Source organism: Protopterus annectens, chromosome 1.part0, assembly GCF_019279795.1.
Source record: "Protopterus annectens isolate FY-2018-M chromosome 1.part0, PAN1.0, whole genome shotgun sequence".
Classification (NCBI taxonomy): Eukaryota; Metazoa; Chordata; order Ceratodontiformes; family Protopteridae; genus Protopterus; species Protopterus annectens.
Window position 1 is genome coordinate 1,762,004,935 of NC_056725.1, and position 22,296 is coordinate 1,762,027,230.

At 39.8% G+C, this 22,296-nt stretch overlaps 1 protein-coding gene across 2 annotated transcripts in view; it reads right to left on the reverse strand.

Moving 5' to 3' along the window:
* The window catches only part of SLC35A1 (solute carrier family 35 member A1), a 532,373-nt gene extending 511,439 nt beyond the window's left edge, over window positions 1-20,934 (reverse strand). The window contains exon 1 of one of the 2 annotated variants that reach the window (XM_044069159.1): window positions 20,806-20,934. In XM_044069159.1, coding sequence (XP_043925094.1) covers window positions 20,806-20,815 — 10 coding nt within the window. In that variant the 5' untranslated portion in view covers window positions 20,816-20,934. The remainder of the gene's footprint in view (window positions 1-20,805) is intronic. The other variant, XM_044069151.1, reaches the window with a different exon arrangement.
* Window positions 20,935-22,296: the final 1,362 nt, after the last annotated feature.

A 22,296-nucleotide genomic window follows, 5' to 3' on the forward strand; every position in this document is an offset into this window, starting at 1 on the left:
CAACAAACAGAACATACTGGGGGGATAGATTCCTGTCCCAGAGACTTCCCATGCTCTGGAACAAACTACCTATCTATATCAAACAAAGCTCCTCATTAGCACTCTTCAAGAAAAATCTTGATAACTGGATGAGAAATAGGAAATTCACCCCAGGGATCACTTCTGCGGCTCTGCTCGACAGGGGCACAGGAAAATCATTTTCTTGGGTGACGAAAGCCAGGGTACCTTTTTGGCTAGGCTTATACAGGTCCTAGGGCCAATAGCCTAGTACCTACCTATGAACCAATGAAAGACAGCATAACTGAAGTTTACTGGGACAATGAAACAAAAGATGACTCATAATATTCTGTCAAATTTTGTAATACTGAAACACTTCTTTGCCATTTGTGAAATTGCATTGTATGCATAACTGATCCCATGTCCTATCAATGCAAACCTTTAGGTTCATAGGTTTATACTAGGCTATCTGCCCTAAGGCATTTATAAGCCTAGCCCAAATTTTTGTGGCTTACGCCACCCCTTATATGAAAAAATACTGTGCCCATTAGTTTGTTGTGCCTCTGTCCAGCAGTGACACAGAGATGATTCCCGGGATAAACCTACGATCTCCCATCCACAGGTCAAGATTTCTCTTGAACAGAGCCAGCGAGGTGCTCTGCCTCACATGGACCGGGATTTTATTCCACAGCATAGGGAGTCTCTGAGTGATAAATCTATCCCTCCAGCACGTCCTATTTATATCCGTGCTAAGATTTAAGTCACTTGCTCTAGTGGTTTTGGTGGATTTGGATTTTTTGAGGTGGAGCATGTCCATTAATTCCGGGTTGGACATGGCCTTGTATGTCAGGCACATGTCACCTCTGAGCAGATGGTATGCAACTGAATAGAGCTTGAGTTTCTTCAATCTGGCAGCATATGACAGATTTTGGAGTCCCTTTATCCTTTTGGTGAGGAACTTTTGGGGTCTCTCCAATTGCTGCAGATGTCGGGTGCGATACATCCCGAATGGGGCACTGTACTCGATCATTGGTCTGATAAGTGAAGAGTACAGGGGAACAATGACCTCACTAGATCTGGATGTGAATCCCTTCATGATCAGGTGGGCAATGTAGAAGGTCTTTCTAACCACTTTAGCAACGTGAGTGTCAAAAGAAAGGCCACTGTCAACCTGGGTCCCCAGGTCCCTGATAACCTCTTCTGTGCTTAGTGGATTGCCACCTATATGGTAGCTTGGGGTTACCTTGTTTTTCCCGAAGGGTATGACTATACATTTTTGGCGTTTAACTTCAGGCCATGGCTCTGGCACCAGCTATCTGTTTCTGTGAGTCCCTTCTGAAGGATATCCGTGTCGATGCACTTTCCACTATGGCGCCCAGTTTGCAGCCCCCTGCAAACTTTGTCAGCCAAAGTCCTCCCATGTTGGCCTGTACTTCTGAGAAGCAGATGCCGAACAATAGGGGGCCAAGGACCGAGCCCTGTGGGACACCGCTTGTGACCGGCTTGGAGTCTGACATAGCGCCAGCAACTCTAACCCTGTGGGTTCTGTCCTTAAGCCAGTTTGCAACCCATCTTGTGACATATGGGTTTACATTTAAGCTGGTAAGTTTTTCTACAATACCCGAGTGGGGTATTGTGTCGAAACCTTTGCAAGGTCAAGGTAGGCTGTATGGACTGCCTTTCCTCATCAATGGCCTTGGTGACTGTTTCAAGAAGTCGACCAAGTTCAAAAGGCATGATCTGCCCTTGACGGCCAAACTGGGTCGGGTCCAATGTCTGCAAGTCCCCTATATCTTTGTTTATGAGCTCCATTATGATCCTCTCCATAGCTTTGCAGACTAGACTTGTTAAGCTTATGGGGCGGTAATTACCAGGGTCCGTGAGGCACCGCCTTTGTGGAGTGGGACCACAGTTGCCGTACGCCACTCCTTGGGCACGTATCCTGTGGTAAGGCTGAGATTAAACAGCTGCCTTATGTGCGGGTTTAATTCCTCATTTAGCTCGTGTAGCACACAGCCGGGGACACCATCCGGTCCCATTGATACTGTGTTTTTAGCTTTAGAGAGAGCAGCTTTCACCTGCGCATTTGAGATGTCTGGGAGGCTACACTCTGCTGGGATAATTATCTCTCCTTTAGGGGGGGGGGGGTGAAGTTTGCACTGAACCTGTCTGCCAGTATGTTGGCAATGTCTGTGGGTTCAGTGATTTTTGTATCATTTTGGACTAATTCTGAGCATATCTGGGAGTTTCCACCCAGGTTCCTAACATAGCTGAAAAAGGCCTTATGATTGTCCTTTGAATCCATGGCAATTTTTCTCTCAAAATTGGCCTTAGTTGATTTTATGAGTGCTCATATTTTTTTACTAATAATGATCAGGGTGACTTCCCTTTTATGGATTTTGTTCCATCATGTAATCGCTTTCTCCTCTTACTGTAAAGTTTGTTAATGGCTGGGGTCCACCAGACTGGACGTTTGCCCTTTGTGGAAACAGTCTTGGTTTTATTTGGGATTGCCTGATCCATGCAGTCCTGGAGGTATTCATAGAAGGCATTTGTAAGGGCTTCCACAGCTTGGGTTGTGGTTTCCACTGGCTCAGGGGCCTTGAAGGATACCACACCAGTCTTGAGTAGTGTGAAGTTTGCTTTAGAGAAGTTCTTCACTGTGGTCTTTTTGTTTGGGGTGGGGCGGATGTGGATTTCCAGTGAGATTAGTTTATGATCAGATCTCACCAATGAGGGATATACTTCCGGTGTGGAGCATTTTGTCCCCATGTTTGTGATAATGAGATCTAGTATATTTTCTCCTCTCGTGGGAACAGTGACTAGCTGTTCCATGGCATTTGAATTTATGAACTCCAAGAACCGTTGGGCTAGAAAGTTAGGGCTTGAGTAATGTCCCCAGTCTATATTCGGGTAGTTGAAGTCACCCAATATGATGGTGTTTGGAGATACATTTATACCCTTTAGTGTCTTCAGGAAGGCTGTGTGGGGTTCCTGAGTTTGAGAGGGTGGCCTGTAGCATGCTACAATTTGTAGAGCAGTTTTGCCTATGGTTAGTTGCACCTGGATGGTTTCCGAAGCTTCGTGCGTTGCCACCAACCTTGAGGTGTGGGTATCCTTTATGAATATGGATACACCCCCTCCTTTTGTGGTGTGGTCCGGGTTTTGGGGCCGGAACACATGATATGAGGTAAAACCTAATAGTGCCGGGGTGCTCTCAGGAGCCTTGAACCAGGTTTCAGTTACAGCACAGACATTGATGTTCTCCATACTGAGAAGGGCCTCGAGTGCGTGCATTTTGAGATTTAGACTTCTGGCATTGAGCAGCATTACCCTCAGTTTCTTCCCATTTTTGTTTTCTAGGGTGGTAGGTTTAGAATTTGAGCCTTGCCTAAAAAGGCACTATGGGGTGGCAAGAGCCTTAGCCAATATCCGAATCCCAGGGTGACAGGTGCAAGCCGTCCCTTGAAGCAGCGTGGCTTGTCAAGCATGTCATCCCAGGAAGACAGACACTGGATCCCCTTTGAATGACACCAGACATTAAGCCAATTGTTAAAGCTGATCATCTTGTCTCTATATTGTGGCATCATTGTTGGTGAAGGAAGGATACTGCTCAGGGTCAGGGTCATACCTGCCTGGGCTACATAATCAGAGAGCTCCTCTATGTCTCTTTTCATGTAGTCCAGGGAGGTATCGCCTCAGGTCGCTCACACTAGCATGGACAATGACTGTGTCATATTTGTACTCGCCGTGGACTGACCAGAGTGCCTGTGTTATGTGGCGGATTCTAGCCCGATAGGCAGCTTACTGTGACCCTCTCCTTGTTCAGCCTGGTGAGTGGGACGCCAGTGTGTCTGACTATGGAGTCACCTATGACAAGTATGTTTGGTGTTGTATTTGGCCTTAAGGGCTGTGACTGCTTTGCACACTGCTTTTGTGGTTTATGTGTTGCTTGTGGGGTGTCTTGAGGTAACAGTTGTTTGGGTGTCTGCTTTGGAGGCCTCTGCTGTTTAGGTAAATTTTTACTCAGAGCCTCCGAGTATGTCTTTGTGTGTTTATGTGTTTGATTCAGTGGTGTGGTAGCATTATGTGAGGCTGGTTTTGTGGTGTGTGTAGTTGCCTTCTCCTCCTGTCTGGTCTTGCCAGTCCTGAGTTGAGAGAGCTCAGCCTCCAGTTTGGCTAAATAGCTGCATCTCTTGCAAGTATTTGTGTTATGTGGGAGGAGGAGAGGGTTGTCTGTGTACATTAGGCAGTTATAACATTGCCTCAAGATTCCCAGATTCACCAGATGGACCGGAGAGGAGATTGACAACTGACCTTTGGACATGCTAAAATAATATTGGGAATTCCTTAATAATTGAAAACCAGGGCCAGTGGGGAGCGAGGGTGTAGTGCTTTTAATTTTTAGTGCTGACTTATATAATTGCTTTAGTGAGCAAGTGCCAGGTGACTTGAGTGCAATGTGTTACAAGTAACTAAATGCAAAAACGACAAACCGTAACTTTCTTTCAAGTGAAACAAGGAACTAGTACAGTAAGCAATGCAGATATCACTAGTGATCCACAGAAGCGCTGAGAAGCCGCGTATTAGGTGGAATTAGCTTCCAGGGAAATAACAAGCAAACAAAGAACAAGCATATAAACAAAGCTAGATTCAGCAGGCCTGGATCTAGTCTATGCTACAGCAAACAAGGTGTACCAATTTCAGTAAGATACAGTTCAAATATTCAGGCACTATAAACCTCTAACCAGAAATTCCCAGCTCAGAAGGGCAGAGTCCAGCCTCTTCTCCCACAAGAGTGCAGACCACGAACCTTCTTAATGTAAAATAATTGGCCTGAAGCCCAAGTGCCTAAACCAGAACTAATACCCTTGGACACTGGGCTCTCAATCAGCAGTTCCCAACTTAGAAGGATGAAAGCTACCTGTCCTGCCACCACAGTGCTTGCCACAAACCTTCCTAATGTAAAACAACTGGTCTGAAGCCCAAGTGCTTAATCCAAAAGACTTAGAATGATAGCTACACTTTAATCAAGTTACAACCAAGCAGTAATAAATACAATTGAATACTTTAGAGAATGTCTGGATTAGTGCTCAAGTTACACAAACAAAGCTAGATCCAGCAGGCCCGAATCCAGTCTATGCCACAGCAAACAAGGCGCACCAACTTCGTAAGAAGCAGTTCAGATATGCATGCACTATAAGCCTTCAACCAGAAATTCCCAGCTCAGAAGGGCAGAGTCCAGCCTCTCCTCCCACAAGAGTGCAGACCACAAACCCTCTTAATGTAAAATAACTGGCCTGAAAGCCCAAGTGCTTAAACCAGAATTAATACACTTTTAGAATAACAGACACTGAGCCCTCAATCAGCAGTTCCCAACCTAGAAGGATGTAAGCTACCTGTTCTGCCACAACAGTGCAGACCACAAACCCTCTCAGTGCAAAACAACTGGTCCGAAGCCCAAGTGTTTAAACCAAAAGGCTTAGAATGAGTTACACCAAGCAGTAATAAATACAATTGAGTATTTTTAAGATGATGCAAAAGTAAAATGAAGTAGGTAGAAACACAAGTACAGTAAAAGCAGATAAAAAAAAATTATCTGAACAAGTGCTGAGATCAAAGAAACAGATTTGAGTGCTGAAACTAGAAAACTGGCTAGTTATAAGAAAAAAAACAAGCCAGAAGGCTTCCCTCAAACACAGAAGGGCCTGGGGGCTCAGAAGCCTACAAATAGTCTATACCACTTAACAGGAAAGGCAGGAAATAAGCTTAATTTTTTTTTGTCCGTTTCCCAGATGCTCTCTTTGTACACAGTAGGATTGCCTGAAATCAGAATATGATCTCACTGCACTCAGTTGAGTGAGCAAATGAGATGGGCTCAGAAGGAGTATCCAAACACAAATTTACAAGAGGGGCGGGCAGTTTCAAAGCCACTAAGTCTAACACCAAAACAAAAACAGGGAGGGTGGGTGGGAATAACTGAAGAGCAGAATAACTGCCACTTATATTCCTTCACACAGTTTAAATCAAATTAAATACTGTATTTTTTTTTAAAAAGTGCAGATAAAGGTACTTAAATTCTCTTATACGTCCAGTTGAATATAACCAAGTTCTTAGCTGGCCAAAGCTGAGGTTTTTAAGCAATAAAAATTTCACAATGCACCACTTAAAAAGGCAAGGACAGGAAATCAAAGAATGTGGCTACCCCCACAGGTGATCATGGGACAATGCTGATGTGCATAGTACCAAACAACGTACACAAGAGAAACAAAACTGAGAGTGGAACTGTGACATTTTGTTTTGCACATTACCACACGAAAGCAAGATAAAGCATCTGAAAATTATTACATCCGATATACTGCACTGCACTGATTTAATATATTTAAAAAAAAAAAAAGTAGGCGACCCAAATTGCTAGGAAGGAAGAAAATTGGAGGGACTTTGGTTCAGGTTTACGAGCATGCCATACCTCCTCAGTGATATTAATAATATTACTGCACTGCAATGCTCATTCATAGTAGTTAACAGAGATATCCAAGATGCAGCAGAGCATCCTCTAAAGTCAAATTTACCTATGGTGGAGACTTAAGTTTTCATTTGCACAATGCCTACAAAGAAGCTCAAGAGTGGCTTGCACAGGCATGCAGGCGAGCATAATACAGATGAAAGTTTTGCTAACATGTAAAGAAATTGGTGCTTCAGTCATTAAGGTACTGGAGGAGAAAAATGTATACCTCCCCACATCCACACAGAAACAGTCTGCGATGGAGTACAGTGGTACAGATATTAGCACTGGTGTCCTACAAGATGCCTTCTGTCAGGAGTTTTCATATCCTCCCACTATGCATGTGGGTTTTGCTGTGTGCTCCAGTTCCCTCCCACTATGCATGTGGGTTTTTTTGTGTGCTCCAGTTCCCTCCCCATCATAACATAAATGAAATGATGGTCCTGCAGCCTGCCCATAGGTACACATGCAGCATGTTAGTGAGTGCGTGTACATTCTATGATGAAACAGCCATCCAAGATTACTTTCCTTTCAGTGAATGCACAATGACTGCATGATATGCTACAACTCCCATGCAGAACAGAAATGGATGAAGCGTGTATCAGAAAATAGCAATTCTGAATGCTGAAAATAATTTATTTCTGACACATTTTAAATTCACTGTGAAAGAAAAGTGATTCTATTTTTCTCATACAGGATGTTAACTTTTCGAAGGTAGAAAAGTGTTGCAAACTGATGCTCTGAAAGTCAGTATATATTGCTATCACTTCACTCTTGTATTATATGAGGCCTTTAACATGCTGATGTCCTTTTCAGCTTCACCTTCACATTGCAGTAGTATTCCACCAGAGTAGAGAAACAAACACATTATCAGCTCTGCAGAAAAAAAGGATGGTGGACTGCTGTGTATGCACACTGAGGCACATGCCCACAGGTAGGTGTGTGTCTCTGTGTGGTGTTCACTTAAAAAGCATTACTGTACACCTGCAGATGCAGATAAAATAGCTCTGTCTCTGAGTAGTAAATACTTTAAAGGTAATATGTTGCACAAACTGTAAAAATGGATAGCGTAAGAGTACATAGCAATTTCTTACTGCATAAGGAAAACTGGGCTGAAAAAGCAGAAAAATAACTTTTGGTGCTGCCCAAGATTGCAAACTAAGTGAAGACAGCTACAAGCAATTATGCATCATGAAAAAATGGCTTCCACAATGTATTTACATTATTCTGGCAGATGGAACAGAGAGTAGTGCTGTGAGCTGAAGTTACTGGGTCTGATTCACTTACTCTTCATTTTTCTTGCTGTGTGAACTTCTAGCAAGTAATTTAACCAGGCATTGCTTCCCGGTTGTCCCTGAAAGGGAAACGTGTGTCCAGTGGACGTACCTGGTTAACAAATGGGTATTACATAAAAACAACACAGTGTGATCTGAAGCACAAGCAACAAACAGCATCTATGAAAATTTCAAGGCCACAATTACAACATTTAATCGTGAAGGAATTGAATATTGGAACAATTAAAAAAAAAACGGCAATTTTTATGTAACAATACGAATATCCAAATTAATGAGAAACACGGAAAGTCTGGATTTACAAAGTAAAAATCTGACATGCTGACATACATTAGAAGAGAAGACTTCTGTGATTTAGTAACTTGTGTAATGGCAAAACAAAATCAGTTTTCATGTTTCATTGCAGATGAATTTCTGAGAAAATATTTCATGTGATTGGCATCTGTTTAAGCAAGTAAAAAGGGCTAAACAGTGCTGTGAATCAAAGAAAGACCTTGTATGCATGATTGGGGGACATAATACTTTCACATGTTAACATACAAAAAAATACTTACATACTAGCATAAGCAGGGATAAAAATTCCTAAACTGCAAGGAAAATGTTTCAGGCTAAATGCAAAGAAATGTTTTAAAATAAAGAACAAACTGGGCGTGTTAAACCCGCTGATGCTACTACACAAAACTGGGCAACTTATGTTGACAACACAACTGAGCCATATTATATGGCAAACGGCATTCCAGTGATGTGTCCTACCCATCAGTTGTTGCACAATTACCTGTGATAAATGGTACTTTACAGTGACAAGTCAGACATGAACGAGGGCTATCCTAAGTACAAGCAGTTGTAAAAGGATTGCCTAAAGCCGACAACTTCTTAAATTCAAATTTTGCTGCTAGGGAAAGGCAGCTGTCATGGAAATTTACTATGTGGCTTCACAATGGCAATTGCAGTAAACTTACATTACAGAGTGATGCATATTCTATAACAGGGGTGGCTGGAAACAATAAAATGAAGACTCTTTCTCAAGCACTTGTGTAGTAGCTTGGCAGCAATACAGAACTTGATGAACTTTGCTGGATGATTTTGGCAAAACCAATGGTGGTGCAGCGGTTAGCGTTGCTGCCTCACAGCAAGAGGTTCTCCGGTTCGATTCTTGGCTGGGGTGCCTTCTGTGCGGAGTCTGCATGTCCTCCCTGTGGTCGCGTGGGTTTCCTCCGGGTGCTCCGGTTTCCTCCCACATGCCAAAGACATGCTGTAGGTAGACTGGACACTCTAAATTGGCCGTAGGTGTGAGTGTGTGCATGTGTGCCTTCTGTGGAAGGTTGGGCACCGGGCTGGCAACTTGACACCATAAAACTCCACTGCCAATCATGAGCGGACAGGTGATCCACTGTGGCAACCCCTAACCGGGAAAAGCCAAAAGAAGAAGAAGAAGAAACCATCACCAGCCTTCTTGAAAATAGCCAAAAGTGCCACAGTAGCAGATGCATATTCAAGGTGGCTTATAGTATTGTGTGAAAATACACAAAGTTTGAAAAGACAACACTACAAAGAACAATAATGACTTGCCTGAGCAAAAAATGTTTATGAAGCCAAACGCAATTAAACATTTTACGACTGTATTTCACTACTTTGTTAATACTGGACTGACTGAAAGATCTATGCAAACATAATAAAACTGTAAACTATGATCCCATGCAACAGAAGGAAGAAATGTTTTCTCTTCACCCAAACATAATGACGTGCATGCAACTACATTACTTTTACACAAAAATCTGCATTCCAGATTGGACTAACATTGTAAAAATGTATGCATATATGTATGCTTGAGTTCCTGGATGGAAGTGCCACTATTGCAGCAGCGGCAAATAAAGGACCTATGAAAGGCAGTTTTGACTCAACATCCTTCTTAAGTATTTACAGTATGATGTTAAGTTGTGCAAATACAAAACAGTAAATAAGTTGGTAATGATACTTTTACATGACTTACTAAGTTTTTGTCATCTTATCATTAAACATTTAAATGCCTTAGACCACATCTACTCAAAAACTGGTTATGACTTCAGCTATATAAAACATGAACCAAGATAAAGATTAAACTAAACACATTTAAGATTTTACTTGATGTAATTACAAATATTTCAGATGCTCAACAGAACTGAGGGCAGTGATAAATGTGTCTTGATATCAAATAAAACTTGAGTGGCCTATCTAGTGTGCCCCATGTCTCACCCAACAGAAAATCTGCAAACCTTATCTGATTTCTCTTGCTTTTTTTATTCCCCACTACTCATAGATTCATAGGTGTGTACTAGGCTAATGGCCCTGGAGCCTTTACAAGTCTAGCCCATAGGATTACCCTGGCATTGTGCCACTCGACCTTAGTTCCCAGTGCCTCTGTCGAGTAGAGCCACTGGAGTAATCCCCGGGGTGAATTTAATATTTCTCATCCACTCATCAAAATTTCTCTTGAAGAGGGCCAGTGAGGTGCATGGGAAGTCTATTCCATAGCATGGGCAATCTCTGGGTTATGAACCTGTCCCTCCAGCACGTTCTGTTGATTGTGATAATGAGGTTGAGGTCTCTGGAGCTTGTGGTGCGGAGAGATTGGGATTTCTTTAGATGTAGCATTTCTAACACAGCTGGGTTAGACATGGCTTTGTAAATCAAGCAGAGATCGCCTCTAAATAGGCGATAAGAGACAGAGAATACTTGGGAGTTTTTTGAGCCTGTCCATATAGGACAAGTGTTTAAGGTCTAGGATCCTCTTTGTGAGGTACTTTTGAGGCCTCTCTATTTGTTGCAGGAGATAACCTGTATTTTTGAGTTTGGTTACTATTTCCGAGTCGACAACTTTTTTAAGGCTATTCTAGTCATCCATCATTTTTTCTGTGACGATTTGAGTCTCTACTAAAGACTTAGTCATCTACTTAAAAATGCAAGCCCTCTTATTATTAGTACACATTTTTTTTCAAAAGAAGACATATTTTTGTAATCTATGAATTCTTAGTAAAGAAGTACTTAATCATGTCCTTGTTAAACGTTCAGTTGTTTATGTTGCAATTATCATAACAGTACACGTTTGATTAAATCCCTTCTGCACTAGCCTTTGATGTATGGGTTACATCCTGCCTAGGATATAACAGCTGGCTAGTCTTCCAAAGCCTTTGGCTCCCTCCACATGCCCAGGCTGCTGTAGCCAAAGCTACAAAGGGAGAAAACAGCATTCTGGGTGCAAAAAACCTTTAGGACTTTAACCACAAAGAGAGTGAGGCTACTGTCCTGAAAAAATAGTCAAGTTAGAATACAGAACTTTTACAATGGAACCAACTATATTCAAAGAAGGGGGTTGGAGGGAGGGTGCAGCAGTGACTTAAACAAACTACTGTTACAGCAAATGCAACTTACAAATCTGAATTCTGTTCATCATGAGTAACTGTGGCAGTAGCCTTTCTATACCACACCGTCTGGGGAGGAGGAAGGATTAGGATCCAGCACCCCCCTGGAGAATGGTCCTAACAGAATATGTAAAGCTCGTGGGAAAGGAATCCAGTTTGCTGACATTTGTAAAGATATGTACAGTGGACAAACCAGTTGTCTCTAAAAATATTCCGCTCTTTCAAATATGCTACTTGCCTACTAGACAAGGTTCTAGTAGAATGCGCCTTGGCCTTGCTGGTAAAAGTTTTATCATGGCGGGAATAAAACAAAAGCAATAGCAAGGGACAGCCATCTGGAAAGTCTGTTTTGACATAGGTTGCCCTTTCTTTGTTCCATCACAGGAAAAGTCCTTTAGGAAAGCTAAAATGCTGTTTATCTGTCAAGATAGTATGAAGAATCTTTTCTCCGTTTTTTTTTTTTTTTTTTAGGCTCTGGAAAGAGCACAGGGAGATTAATGACTTGATTCAAAGTAAACACTGAAAACAACTTTTAGAATAAATTCCTCATTCATGCCAAAAGTAACTACCTGTATGGAAAATCAAACAAAGTTTGCCTACCTTGAGAGCTTGCAACTGAGATCCCCTTCTTGCAGATGTGAGAACAATGAGCAATACAGTCTTCCAAGTAATGAACACAAACTGCATGATGAACCAGTTCAAAATGAGACAGAATTAACTTTTTCCAGCACAAAAGTTAAGAAACCAACTAGATGACACTCGTTTCCTAGGTGGCCTTAAATGAAAACTCCTTTCAAAGATAGCCTGACCAAAGACTTAGAAGAAAGAGGAGGATCCACTGGCATACATGCTGAAATGGAAGACAGATGAACCTGGACAGAGAAGTAAGACAGGCCACAGGACAGAAGCTCACACAGATATTGTGGCACTATTGGTACAGAATCCTTCATTCGGCCCTGGTTATTACTGTGGCCCCATTTAGCAACAAGAGATTTTTAGTAGTAAATGTTCTTACTTTCCTTTAGTACCCGTTGCACTTCATCAGAAACAAGGTACCTAAAGATATCAAAAATTAATCATCCTGGCAGTCAAGCTACAGATATTTCAGACTGGGGTGCATCAAACTGCCCTTGTCTTGTTTAAATATATCAATCTGAGAGGAAGCTTGTGGTAACTGTCCTTTGTCATTTCCAACTGTCTGGGCCAGAATGGTATCATTACAATGACCTCTGAAGACTCCTTCCGATTCTTCAGAATGATCACAGATATCAGTGGAAAAGGTGGAAATGCATAAAGTAACACTCCCAATCACAAGAATGAAATAAAGCTTCTGTTTTTCAAGCCTGCTTATATGGAATTATGGAACATAATTTGTTTAGTTGTGTTTAGAAAGAAGGCAAACAGATCTACTTTAGGTGTTCCCCACAAGTGGATCAGTTTCTGGAATACTCCACCCCCATTTAAACTTCCATTAAGGACAGTCTGTCCTACTCCTGCTCATCTTGCCTGTCTCTGTATTTTACTCTGATGGAATGCAGGAAGGTTTTTAATACATATATATTACACTTCAAAAGATTCTGTTAAATTGAGTCCTTTTATTTCTAGTGTACATAATATCAATAAAGGTACCATGCAAGGCTGACCTCTTTCACCGGTCTTATTTGCTCTAGACATAGCGCCATTTGCTGACATATTATAAATGTAATTGTAAGATTGTGGGGTTCAAATTCAATGAATGCTGATATACAAAATTTCTGTTACCCGCAAATTATATACTATTATAATAAACTATATAAATAACTCTTATTGAAATTTTCAACTCTGTAAACTTAAAAAAATTCTATAACAAATTTTAATAGTAAAACAAAAATGTTGCTAATAAATCACAATTTAATTAATATATGGTTAACAATTCAGTAAATAATTTTAATTCTGATTTGGTTAAGAAAAACATTAAATATCTGAGAATTAATATTTGTGATAGAATAGTTTGTATATGTATCAGTTACCTCTTCTGTGGACATTGCTTGCAATTTCAAGAAAAAATATGAATACTGATTGGAATAGTGATATACCACCAAATTTTAAGGACTTTATAAACTTGACACTGTTTGTCAAAAAGAAATGCATACCACTAAATTGAAATCAAAAACAGAAGTCAAAATTTGTTGTTGGAAGAACTTATCACTTTAAAAATAGAATCAATTATTACTTATGACATAGGCAATCCTAGATTTATATAAATGAAAAACCATATTGACGTTTTCAGTGGCAAACATTATGCATCATGCATAATACTCTATACAGTCACTGTCAAACCTTACATAATAGTCAATTCCTGCCTTCCCTTAAACCTCATCCCTCCTCCAAAACATTATTCTGCATATACTGTTCCCATAATATCCATTTTCCATGTAATTTATTCATACCCCTTTCTAAAGATCCCAATTCCAGTTCTGCTATCACCTTTTATCACTTCTTCACAAACATCAACTAGTCAACTATGTCAATGAGCTTCAGTAATGTACAACTTTATATCAAAACTTTAAAATGTAATCAAATTACTATTATAAATATTGTTTTTTTTTTCATGTTTCACTTTGAGTGTATGTTACTATTAATATATACATTTTTAATTTAAGAACGTTTTGGTATCCCCTTTTTTTCCATAGTCTGCACTTCCTCCTCCAGTTCCCTTGTTTTTCAATGTCAAACTCATGAGCAGCTCATATTCCTCTACCATTAACAAAAAGTCTAAATCCATCAGGAAAATGTAAAAAAACTACTCAAGAGCAACACTGCACACCTTTTTGGACATCAAAACAAAGACATAAATCTAGACCTTAATCTTGTTTAGTCTCAAAATGTACCAGAATATGTTCAGGTTGTGTCAACACTTCCATTCTGTCACGTACAAAGTGTCTGAGCCCTATCAGTGGTAATTTGCTCAGAAAACAAACAAGTTCTTCTTGCCAATTTATTCTACATAAAAAAAAAAAAAAAAAGACTGTGCAATGTTTAACAAAAACATCTTTACTGAATTAATCCATTACGACCTAGGCCATCATGCATTTATACAAATGAAAACTAACTATATTGACATTTTTAGTTGCAAACATTATCCACATATAACCTTCTATAGTCAATGTCAAACAATACATAGTTCATTCAATTCTTACCTTCCCTTAAAACTCCAAAACATTTTACAAATACCGTTCCCACAATTCCCATTTTTTTCTATTTAATTTGTTCCTGTTTTTAAAGATCCCACTTGCAGTTCCTTTACCACTGTTACTATATTCACTACTTCTAATACTGTTGGTTTGCACTCACATTTCCATTTTCTGGTAACTGACTTTTTTTTGCACCCACCAGAATTAAACTCTGTAAGGCCTTACTGTGTCTAGGCAATTTACATCCTGTATCAAAGCTCAAACCAATAACCAGTTTGCTCACCCAATATTTTCTGAAAAGGTAGTCTGCAGTGATTTTTTTTAACATCTGACAACTCATACTCCCAAAAAATATGCTCAAAAATTACCTGTTTTCCTCCCAATCACACCTCCAACATTTGCAATGTACCAGAGGAAAAATTCTTTGGAGTCTGCTTGGGGTACAAAATATCTATGCAACAATTTCAAGCAAAAATCTTAAATAGTCTAGACTTTGTTGCATATCTGGGAGACATACATATACCCCACCACTGTTTTTTTGTGAAGGGCTTATCCAAATTCTCTTCCCAATCATTTTAAACCTCCTTTGATTGATTCTTATAGTTATCATGCAACATTTTACATACCCTACTAATGATCCCTTTTTTTAACATCAGCTTATGCTCTAGATTCAACAGAAACTCTACCAGTGGTGGTCTTTCACTTAGGATTCCCCTTTCATTTATTTTGCCTATACTCAAACATCAATCCCTGAAGGCAGTCTCTAGCCTGTAGTCCAAATGTATTCTTGGGCTCTTTGTAGTCTATTACTTTTCTTTCTCTAAATATTTGCTCCAAAAACCTAGTTCCTTTACCAGCTCTCTCTTGTCTATTATCTGACCCTCTAATTGCAATCATCCCCTTTGGTCAAATCTCCTTTCTCCATTCATGTGTTGGCTTAGCTCTTAAAATACTTTGATAGTTTATGAATATAATATTCGGTACAGCTATTGTTTTTCTCCTTAGGGATCTGCATCCAACATCTCAGTCTCTCCTTATTTCTTGAGCTTCCCCCCATTTCATTATCATCATCATCCCTTTCAAATTACAACTTTCTGCTTGTGCTATCATCATCCCTTTCCATTTCAAATTACAACTTTCTGCTTGTGCTATGTATTGCAGCCGTAACTGTGTAACTCTGAAATTTTCCTTCAAATCAGGTAATTCCAAGCCACCTTGTTCTGTCAGAAAGGTCAACTTATCTCACTTGACTTTTTCCCCTCTGCCCCCCCCCCCTCCAACCCACCAGATAAAATTCTTCACCCCTTTATTAATAGCCATTCACTACTTCTCTTCTGGTTGACAAAAATATGTTTAACTTGTGTATAAAACCAAAGGGATTAAACATCTTGCTATCCAGACCATAAATCAGAGCTTCCAGTTTCACAGGTTTCATATTACATTTTCTTCAGTCTCTTGCCATATATCTTTAGTTGCCATAACAGAAGCTTTTTTTAAAATGTTGTCCTTATAAACATGGGTGCTGCTGAACCAATCTGTGCGTGGGTACATAGTTTACAGCTATTGGCTTTGTATTACCTTCATTAATTTTGTATCCTGAAAAGACTTGAAATAGTTTCAAAATATTCCACAACACCGAAATGTTATTTTCTGTTTTATCACATACAAAATAATACCACCTGCAAATAAAGACAACTTTTCTTGATTACCACACCAATTATATCCTTGAATTTCTGAATGCCTTATTTTCTTTGCCAATTGTTCTAAATATAACACAAATAAAGGGGGAAAAGGACAACCCTGCCTGGTTAATCTATTCACATAGAACCTACAAGTGAGAACCCCCCCCCACCTTAATTTTCACCTCTGATCCCTCACACATCCTCTTAAGTAACCTTATTATTGTGTTCAAGAAATTACAATGCCTACTCATAAAATCCCAGCTTACTCTGTTGCTTTCTCTGTATCACAACTCACTACCAACAGTGGCATTTTTTAACATTCTGCTTCCCTGTGGATCATTATTGTTCTATTGTCAAATGTTTGCCTCCCCTCCACAAAATCACAGTGATCCATATCTATCAATTTCTGACATTCTTTTAGTCATTATAGACATAAATACTTTATAATCATGGTTTAGAATTGTACTGGACCAATATGAAGCTGGATCTGAGGGTTAGTAGGATCATAGAAGTTACAAGGCTAATAAGCCTAGCCAAGTTCCACCCTTATTTCCACAATCAGCACCTATTGCCCATGTCCAAGAGGGACACAGGTGGAACCCCTGGGTTGAATTTACTGTTACCCATCCAATTGTCTCGACTGCGTTTGAAGAGGGCCAATGGGGTGCTTTGTTTGACAAGAAGTGGGAATTTGTTCCAAAGGTGTGATAACCCGCTGGAGACAAATTTGTCCCTCCAGCAGGTTCTATTAATGTCACATACTAGGTTAAGGTCTTTAGAGCGAGTAACCAGTATACCATTTGACTTTTGGATAAGCAGCACTTCCAATAAAGCAGGGTCATAGAAGAGATTGCCTCTGAGTATGAAACAGAATAAAGTGACAGTCATTTCAGATGATCCACACTGGACAGATTTTAAAGGCCTTGAATTTTCCTTGTGAGGAACCTTTGTGGTCTCTCCAATTGCTGCAGGTACTTGGAACGGTACATATCAAAAAGGGCATTGTACTCAATAATTGGCCTGATGAGGGAAGAGTACAGGGAGGTTATAACTTCTTTTTTTTCTGGAGGCAATGCCCTTTCCCATCAGATGGGCACTATAGAATGCTCTTTTTACCAACGTGGAGACACGGTAATCAAAGGTAAGGTTGCTGTCAACCTGTGTGCCCAGGTCTCTCACCACTGAGTATATACTTAGGGTGTTGCTACTGATGTGGTAGTTAGCAGGAACAGTGCTCTTACCAAAAGAGATGATAAACTCAATGCAAAAAATGTATTAAGGTCATGACTTTGGCACCAATCATTTGTTTAAGATAGGATGTTGACATAATTTGGAGATTCTATGACCACTTCAAGTTTGCAGTCATCAGCAAACTTTGTCAACCACAGACCTTTAGTTTTTTTCTTGTACTTCAGAGAAATAGATTCCAAACAGTAGAGGTCCCAGGACTGATCCCTGTGGAACACCACTGGTTACACATCTGCTATTGGAGGTGGAGTCCCCTATTTGACTATGTGTGTTCTATCAGTGAGCCACTTAGCTACCCATCTAAAGATATGAGGGTTGATACCTACCTGGGCGAGTTTGTCACTGATGCCCGAGTGGGGGATAGTGTCAAAAGCCTTGGCTAAGTCTAGGTAGGTTGTATGCACAGATTTCCCCTTGTCCAGGACCTTGGTGACTGTCTCGAAGAAGTCCACCAGGTTTAACAGGCATGATCTTCCTATGACAAATTCAAACCGAGTAGCGTCAAGTGTTTGGAGATTACCTATATCTTTGCTGACAAGGTCTCTCCCTTTTTTAATTTCTCCAAATGTTTTGGGTTTCCAATACCAGGACGAGAATGGACCCCATTCCCAAGTCAAAGTATGATTAAAGTTCATGAAATTAGTATTGTTTCACTCTTTGATGTCAGCCAAAAGTGCTCTTCGCAGCACCCGCAATATGCCCAGTAATGACTCCTTCTGCAGTTCGTACAGAGCTACATGTATTGGTAGAGTATCTAAATAAGATTTTAGACTCTATAAGACCTGTTGCTCCCACTACTACTGGAACTATTTGGGTATCTTTCTTCCACATTGCTTTCGTTTCTGCTTGCAGATGTGGATATTTTATAACGTTATGTCTCTCTGTGCCAGGACACTGTAGTCACTGTGTGTGGCAATTTCAATGATCAATACTACTCTTGTCTTTTCCTGGACCACTATATCAGGTTTTCTAGCATCTATCTTTTAAATTGTTGGTAATGGAGGATACCATGTGATGTAGACCATCATTTTCTATGATGCTTTGTTGCTCATGCTTTTCAGCCACTTCAAAACCATAATGTTTGCACAATCCCCAGTGCAAACAGTCTCACCACATTATTATGCCTTTCGGTATACAGTCCTTCTGCCATTAGTATGTCACAACCAGCAACGAGGTGTATGACTGTTTCCAGTTTGGTTTTACAAAACCTAAATTTGTTTGTTTCTCCCACATCTTCAATGATAAGGTCAATGATGGCTCCCTCCATGGCCTTACAGATAAGGCTAGTCAGGCTAGGTCTATAGTTCTCAGGGTTAGTGGAAGCACCACGTTTATGCAAGGGAATGATGGTGGTAGTTTTTCATTCAGCTAGGGCAAAGCAGGTGCATGAAAGCTAACGTTACAATTGGGGAGCATTATATAAACATATACATATTTATAGTACCTAAACAAGTCGTTCTCATTGGTTTAAACTCAAGAATTGCAGGCATATGTAGTAAATAAGTTGACAGTAAGATGTCTGATGAGATGCATATATACATTAATAACATAAAACATGTAGAAGAAGATTAGATTAGAATCTTTAATAATAATGTTTTTGGGTTTTAATTCTGCTCTGATGAAATTGAAGCACACTTGACATGTATCCACACCACACAGTATTATTACATCTAAAATATCAGGGGGGTCAGGGTGGCAGCAGCCCCCCCCCCCCCCACACACTCCACATCAAATCTGCTGCTGGCTCAAACAGCATCAAAGGAAATGACCCACAAATTATTGTAGTTCTGTGTTTTGGGGTTGTAACTTCCCTTTCTGAAGCAGCAGAAGACATGACATGGGGGGGGGGGCAAAACCCCACCATCTTTAAAAAATGAAAAGATAAAGCACTGATGCATGTTGATGGGGGTGGGAGAACCCATATGTCCAACTAATGTCTCATGCAGCTTCACCAAAGAGGAGGTACAACCAAAGACCTGCTGCTTCAAACCAAACACGGAATGAAATGGATGGTACCTACATTTACACAACAAAAACACTGAGTTACCTGCATTACTTATAACCATGGAATGATAATAATGACTATATCTTTTACACTTAGCAGAAACAGCAATGTTTATTTTTACTTTTCCATCTTGGTGATTTGTTGCAGGTCCAATCCTGCAAAGTGTACTGAAATTCAAATATGAATACTGTCGGTCAGCACACATTAGCATTTGTGCTTAACCTAAACACGCAGACACAGAAAGTTGTTAGACTGGTTTGTTTCTTTTTGTTTTTCATTGATACTGTAACCTACATGGATTCAATATATGTATACACTGTGGAAAATAATAAAACATTTTTTGAAAAAAAAAAAAAACACATGAACACCTACACAAACACAGGCATAGTGTACAATAGTAAACTGTGCCAAGTGGCTCTACCCCAGGTGACAAAAATAGATAAACAATTACTGCAGCATTTTAACTATGATTTTTAAACTACATTCCACATGGAAGAAAAAGAGAACAGAGATTGGTTGAGGGTTCAAGTCTAGAGACCAACGTACACTTCCAAAAATCTTATCAGCATTCCTGCCCAGTAACACATTTCTGCGTTTCTCTAAGTCATCTTATTCCTGCATAAATATTACAAAGCAGCAACAAAAGTACTTATCGCGCACGAACAATCCTTCGGGCAAATACAGAACAATTTCTACGGCAGACTGACTTCTCCAGTGTTCACATGTGCTAAGTTTCACCAAGTATTCTTTTTATAATATCGGTTGGTGAACTCCTTAACGAGGTTATCTGTTCACAATAACACGTTATAAAAAATCAGTCCTATAGGACTTGGGTTTCCCAGTTCTAGAAAAAAGGCATTTGCAATTATTACCAGAACATTAACTCGGTTCAGAGTTCTGCACTGCTTGCGTACGCATTAAAACATACTATTATACTTACTACTAACTATGTTTTTGCGAACACATAAAAATTCTCTCTGCCTCACTAACTATTATGAATTCCATCCCGTTACTTGCAAATATTTTTCAGTGCAAAATTGAGTACGCTTTGAATGCAACGTTTTGTTGGCTAAAACTGGGTTCAGCGAACGCAATCACTCTTCATCATAGCTCTCAAGCAATCAATGACAAATCTCAACATAACTAGGGACAATTTTAAGATACTAGTACTATTAATTTGAAATGTTGACAGAATAAAACAACGTGAAGTAACATGCATTTTCTCTAGCAAAAAAGTATAGAACTCTTAACTAGTCATTATTATCCAAAAGACACCCGATTCAGGAGGGACTACGATGGAGAGTCAAAATCAAGTACATCTGAGAGGTATGTTCTTCATCATTGTTAAATATGCAGAGCAAGTAAGACTTTACTACATCTCTGCAAATCAGCAACTACAGCTGAGACAAAAACCTATCAGATACCAAGTTTTGTTAAGTCCTGAAAATGTTACTGAATGTTACTGACAGAAGACCTATTAATACGTAATAGGATATTACTCTTACCAATAGCCATGATGCAAAAAGATACTCTTACACTTCAAACGTAAGCAATCATAGCTCCCACCAACAGTGCAACGCTTTAATACTGACAAGCGAAAGAACACCGATGACGTCACTATCAGCGATTCAACTACAAGCATGCACTGCGAGAAAAGAGGAAGTGAATGTTGGCTTGGAAACAGGAAGCTTTTTTTCCTCTTGTTTGTTTTAGCATGTCAGACGTTTCCAGTTTAGGAATAAGGAGCAACCCATTATTTAAATTATTTCAAACAGGGATTGCATAATGTTTGGGGATGGAGGCTGTGCTTTTAAAGCTGAAATTTGAAAAGAGTTTTTTTTTTTTTACTTCCGATTTGCTGGGGTTGTAAATGAACCAGATCTAGGTTTATTAGCGATATTTGATTGTGTTTCACTTGTGTTTGGTCATTGCTAGAGCGAAGGCAGTCTAAACAATTGTTAGGTTTCCAAACGGAAAAAGTTAAGGCGAAATTGAAGGGTATTAACCCACCACCGAGTTCGTGCAGGAATGGGCGTGCCCGTCGTGATTGACATGCGGGAGGGCGGAGCAGTCCCCCTCCTCCACAATTATCAAAATACTTCCAACTAGCTCAAAGTGCCACCCATATTATTGTACTGTTAATTCTGGAACAGTGGTGGCAAGTCCGGACGTAACCACGGACATAAATATTGCCATTCCACTAATAAAACATTCGGGTAGCAATGAAATGAAAAAGCCACTGACATGAACACTGGGTTACCACCTGTCCCACTTTGCGAGGGACAGTCCCTCTTGGCAGTTGTGTCCTACAAAAAAATTGAAAAAATGGCAAATGTCCTGAGATTTTAGGACAAAAATATTTCCTTTATTTTCTTTAATAGTTGCATAAAACAGTTATTTTGTATCAGAAACACCTAAATATTATAAGAAACAGAATAAGTAACCCAAATGCTACAAGAATAAGCTTTTATTCTGGCAAAAAAGTGAAGTTCTGTCCTTTGTACTTGCCATGGGTATGTTTTGCCCTGCAAAATCTGATGTTTCTACAAAAAATGTCCCACTTTGGGCATTTGAAAAGGTAGCAACCCTAACTGCAGTTCCAATAACCAAACATTCAGGTAACAGTATTATGAAAGAGACACTGGCAGAAACCCTAGTTCCGCTAGTAAAAGCATTTAGGCAACAGTAGAATGAAAGAGCCACTGACAGAAACGCTGCGGTTAAACTAATAAAAGCTTTCAGGTAACAGAAGAATGAAAGAGCTACTGATATAAGCACTGCGATTCCACTAATAAAAGCATTCAAGTAACAGTAGAATGAAAGGCCATTGACATAAACAATGTGGTTCCACTAATGAAAACATTCAAGCAACGGTAGAATGAAGGAGCCACTGACATAAACGCCGCGGTTCCACTAATAAAAACATTGGTAAAAGTAGAATGAAAGACCCATAGCTCTCAATCTTCCATCGCCAAAACGAGGAACACTCGCCTTCA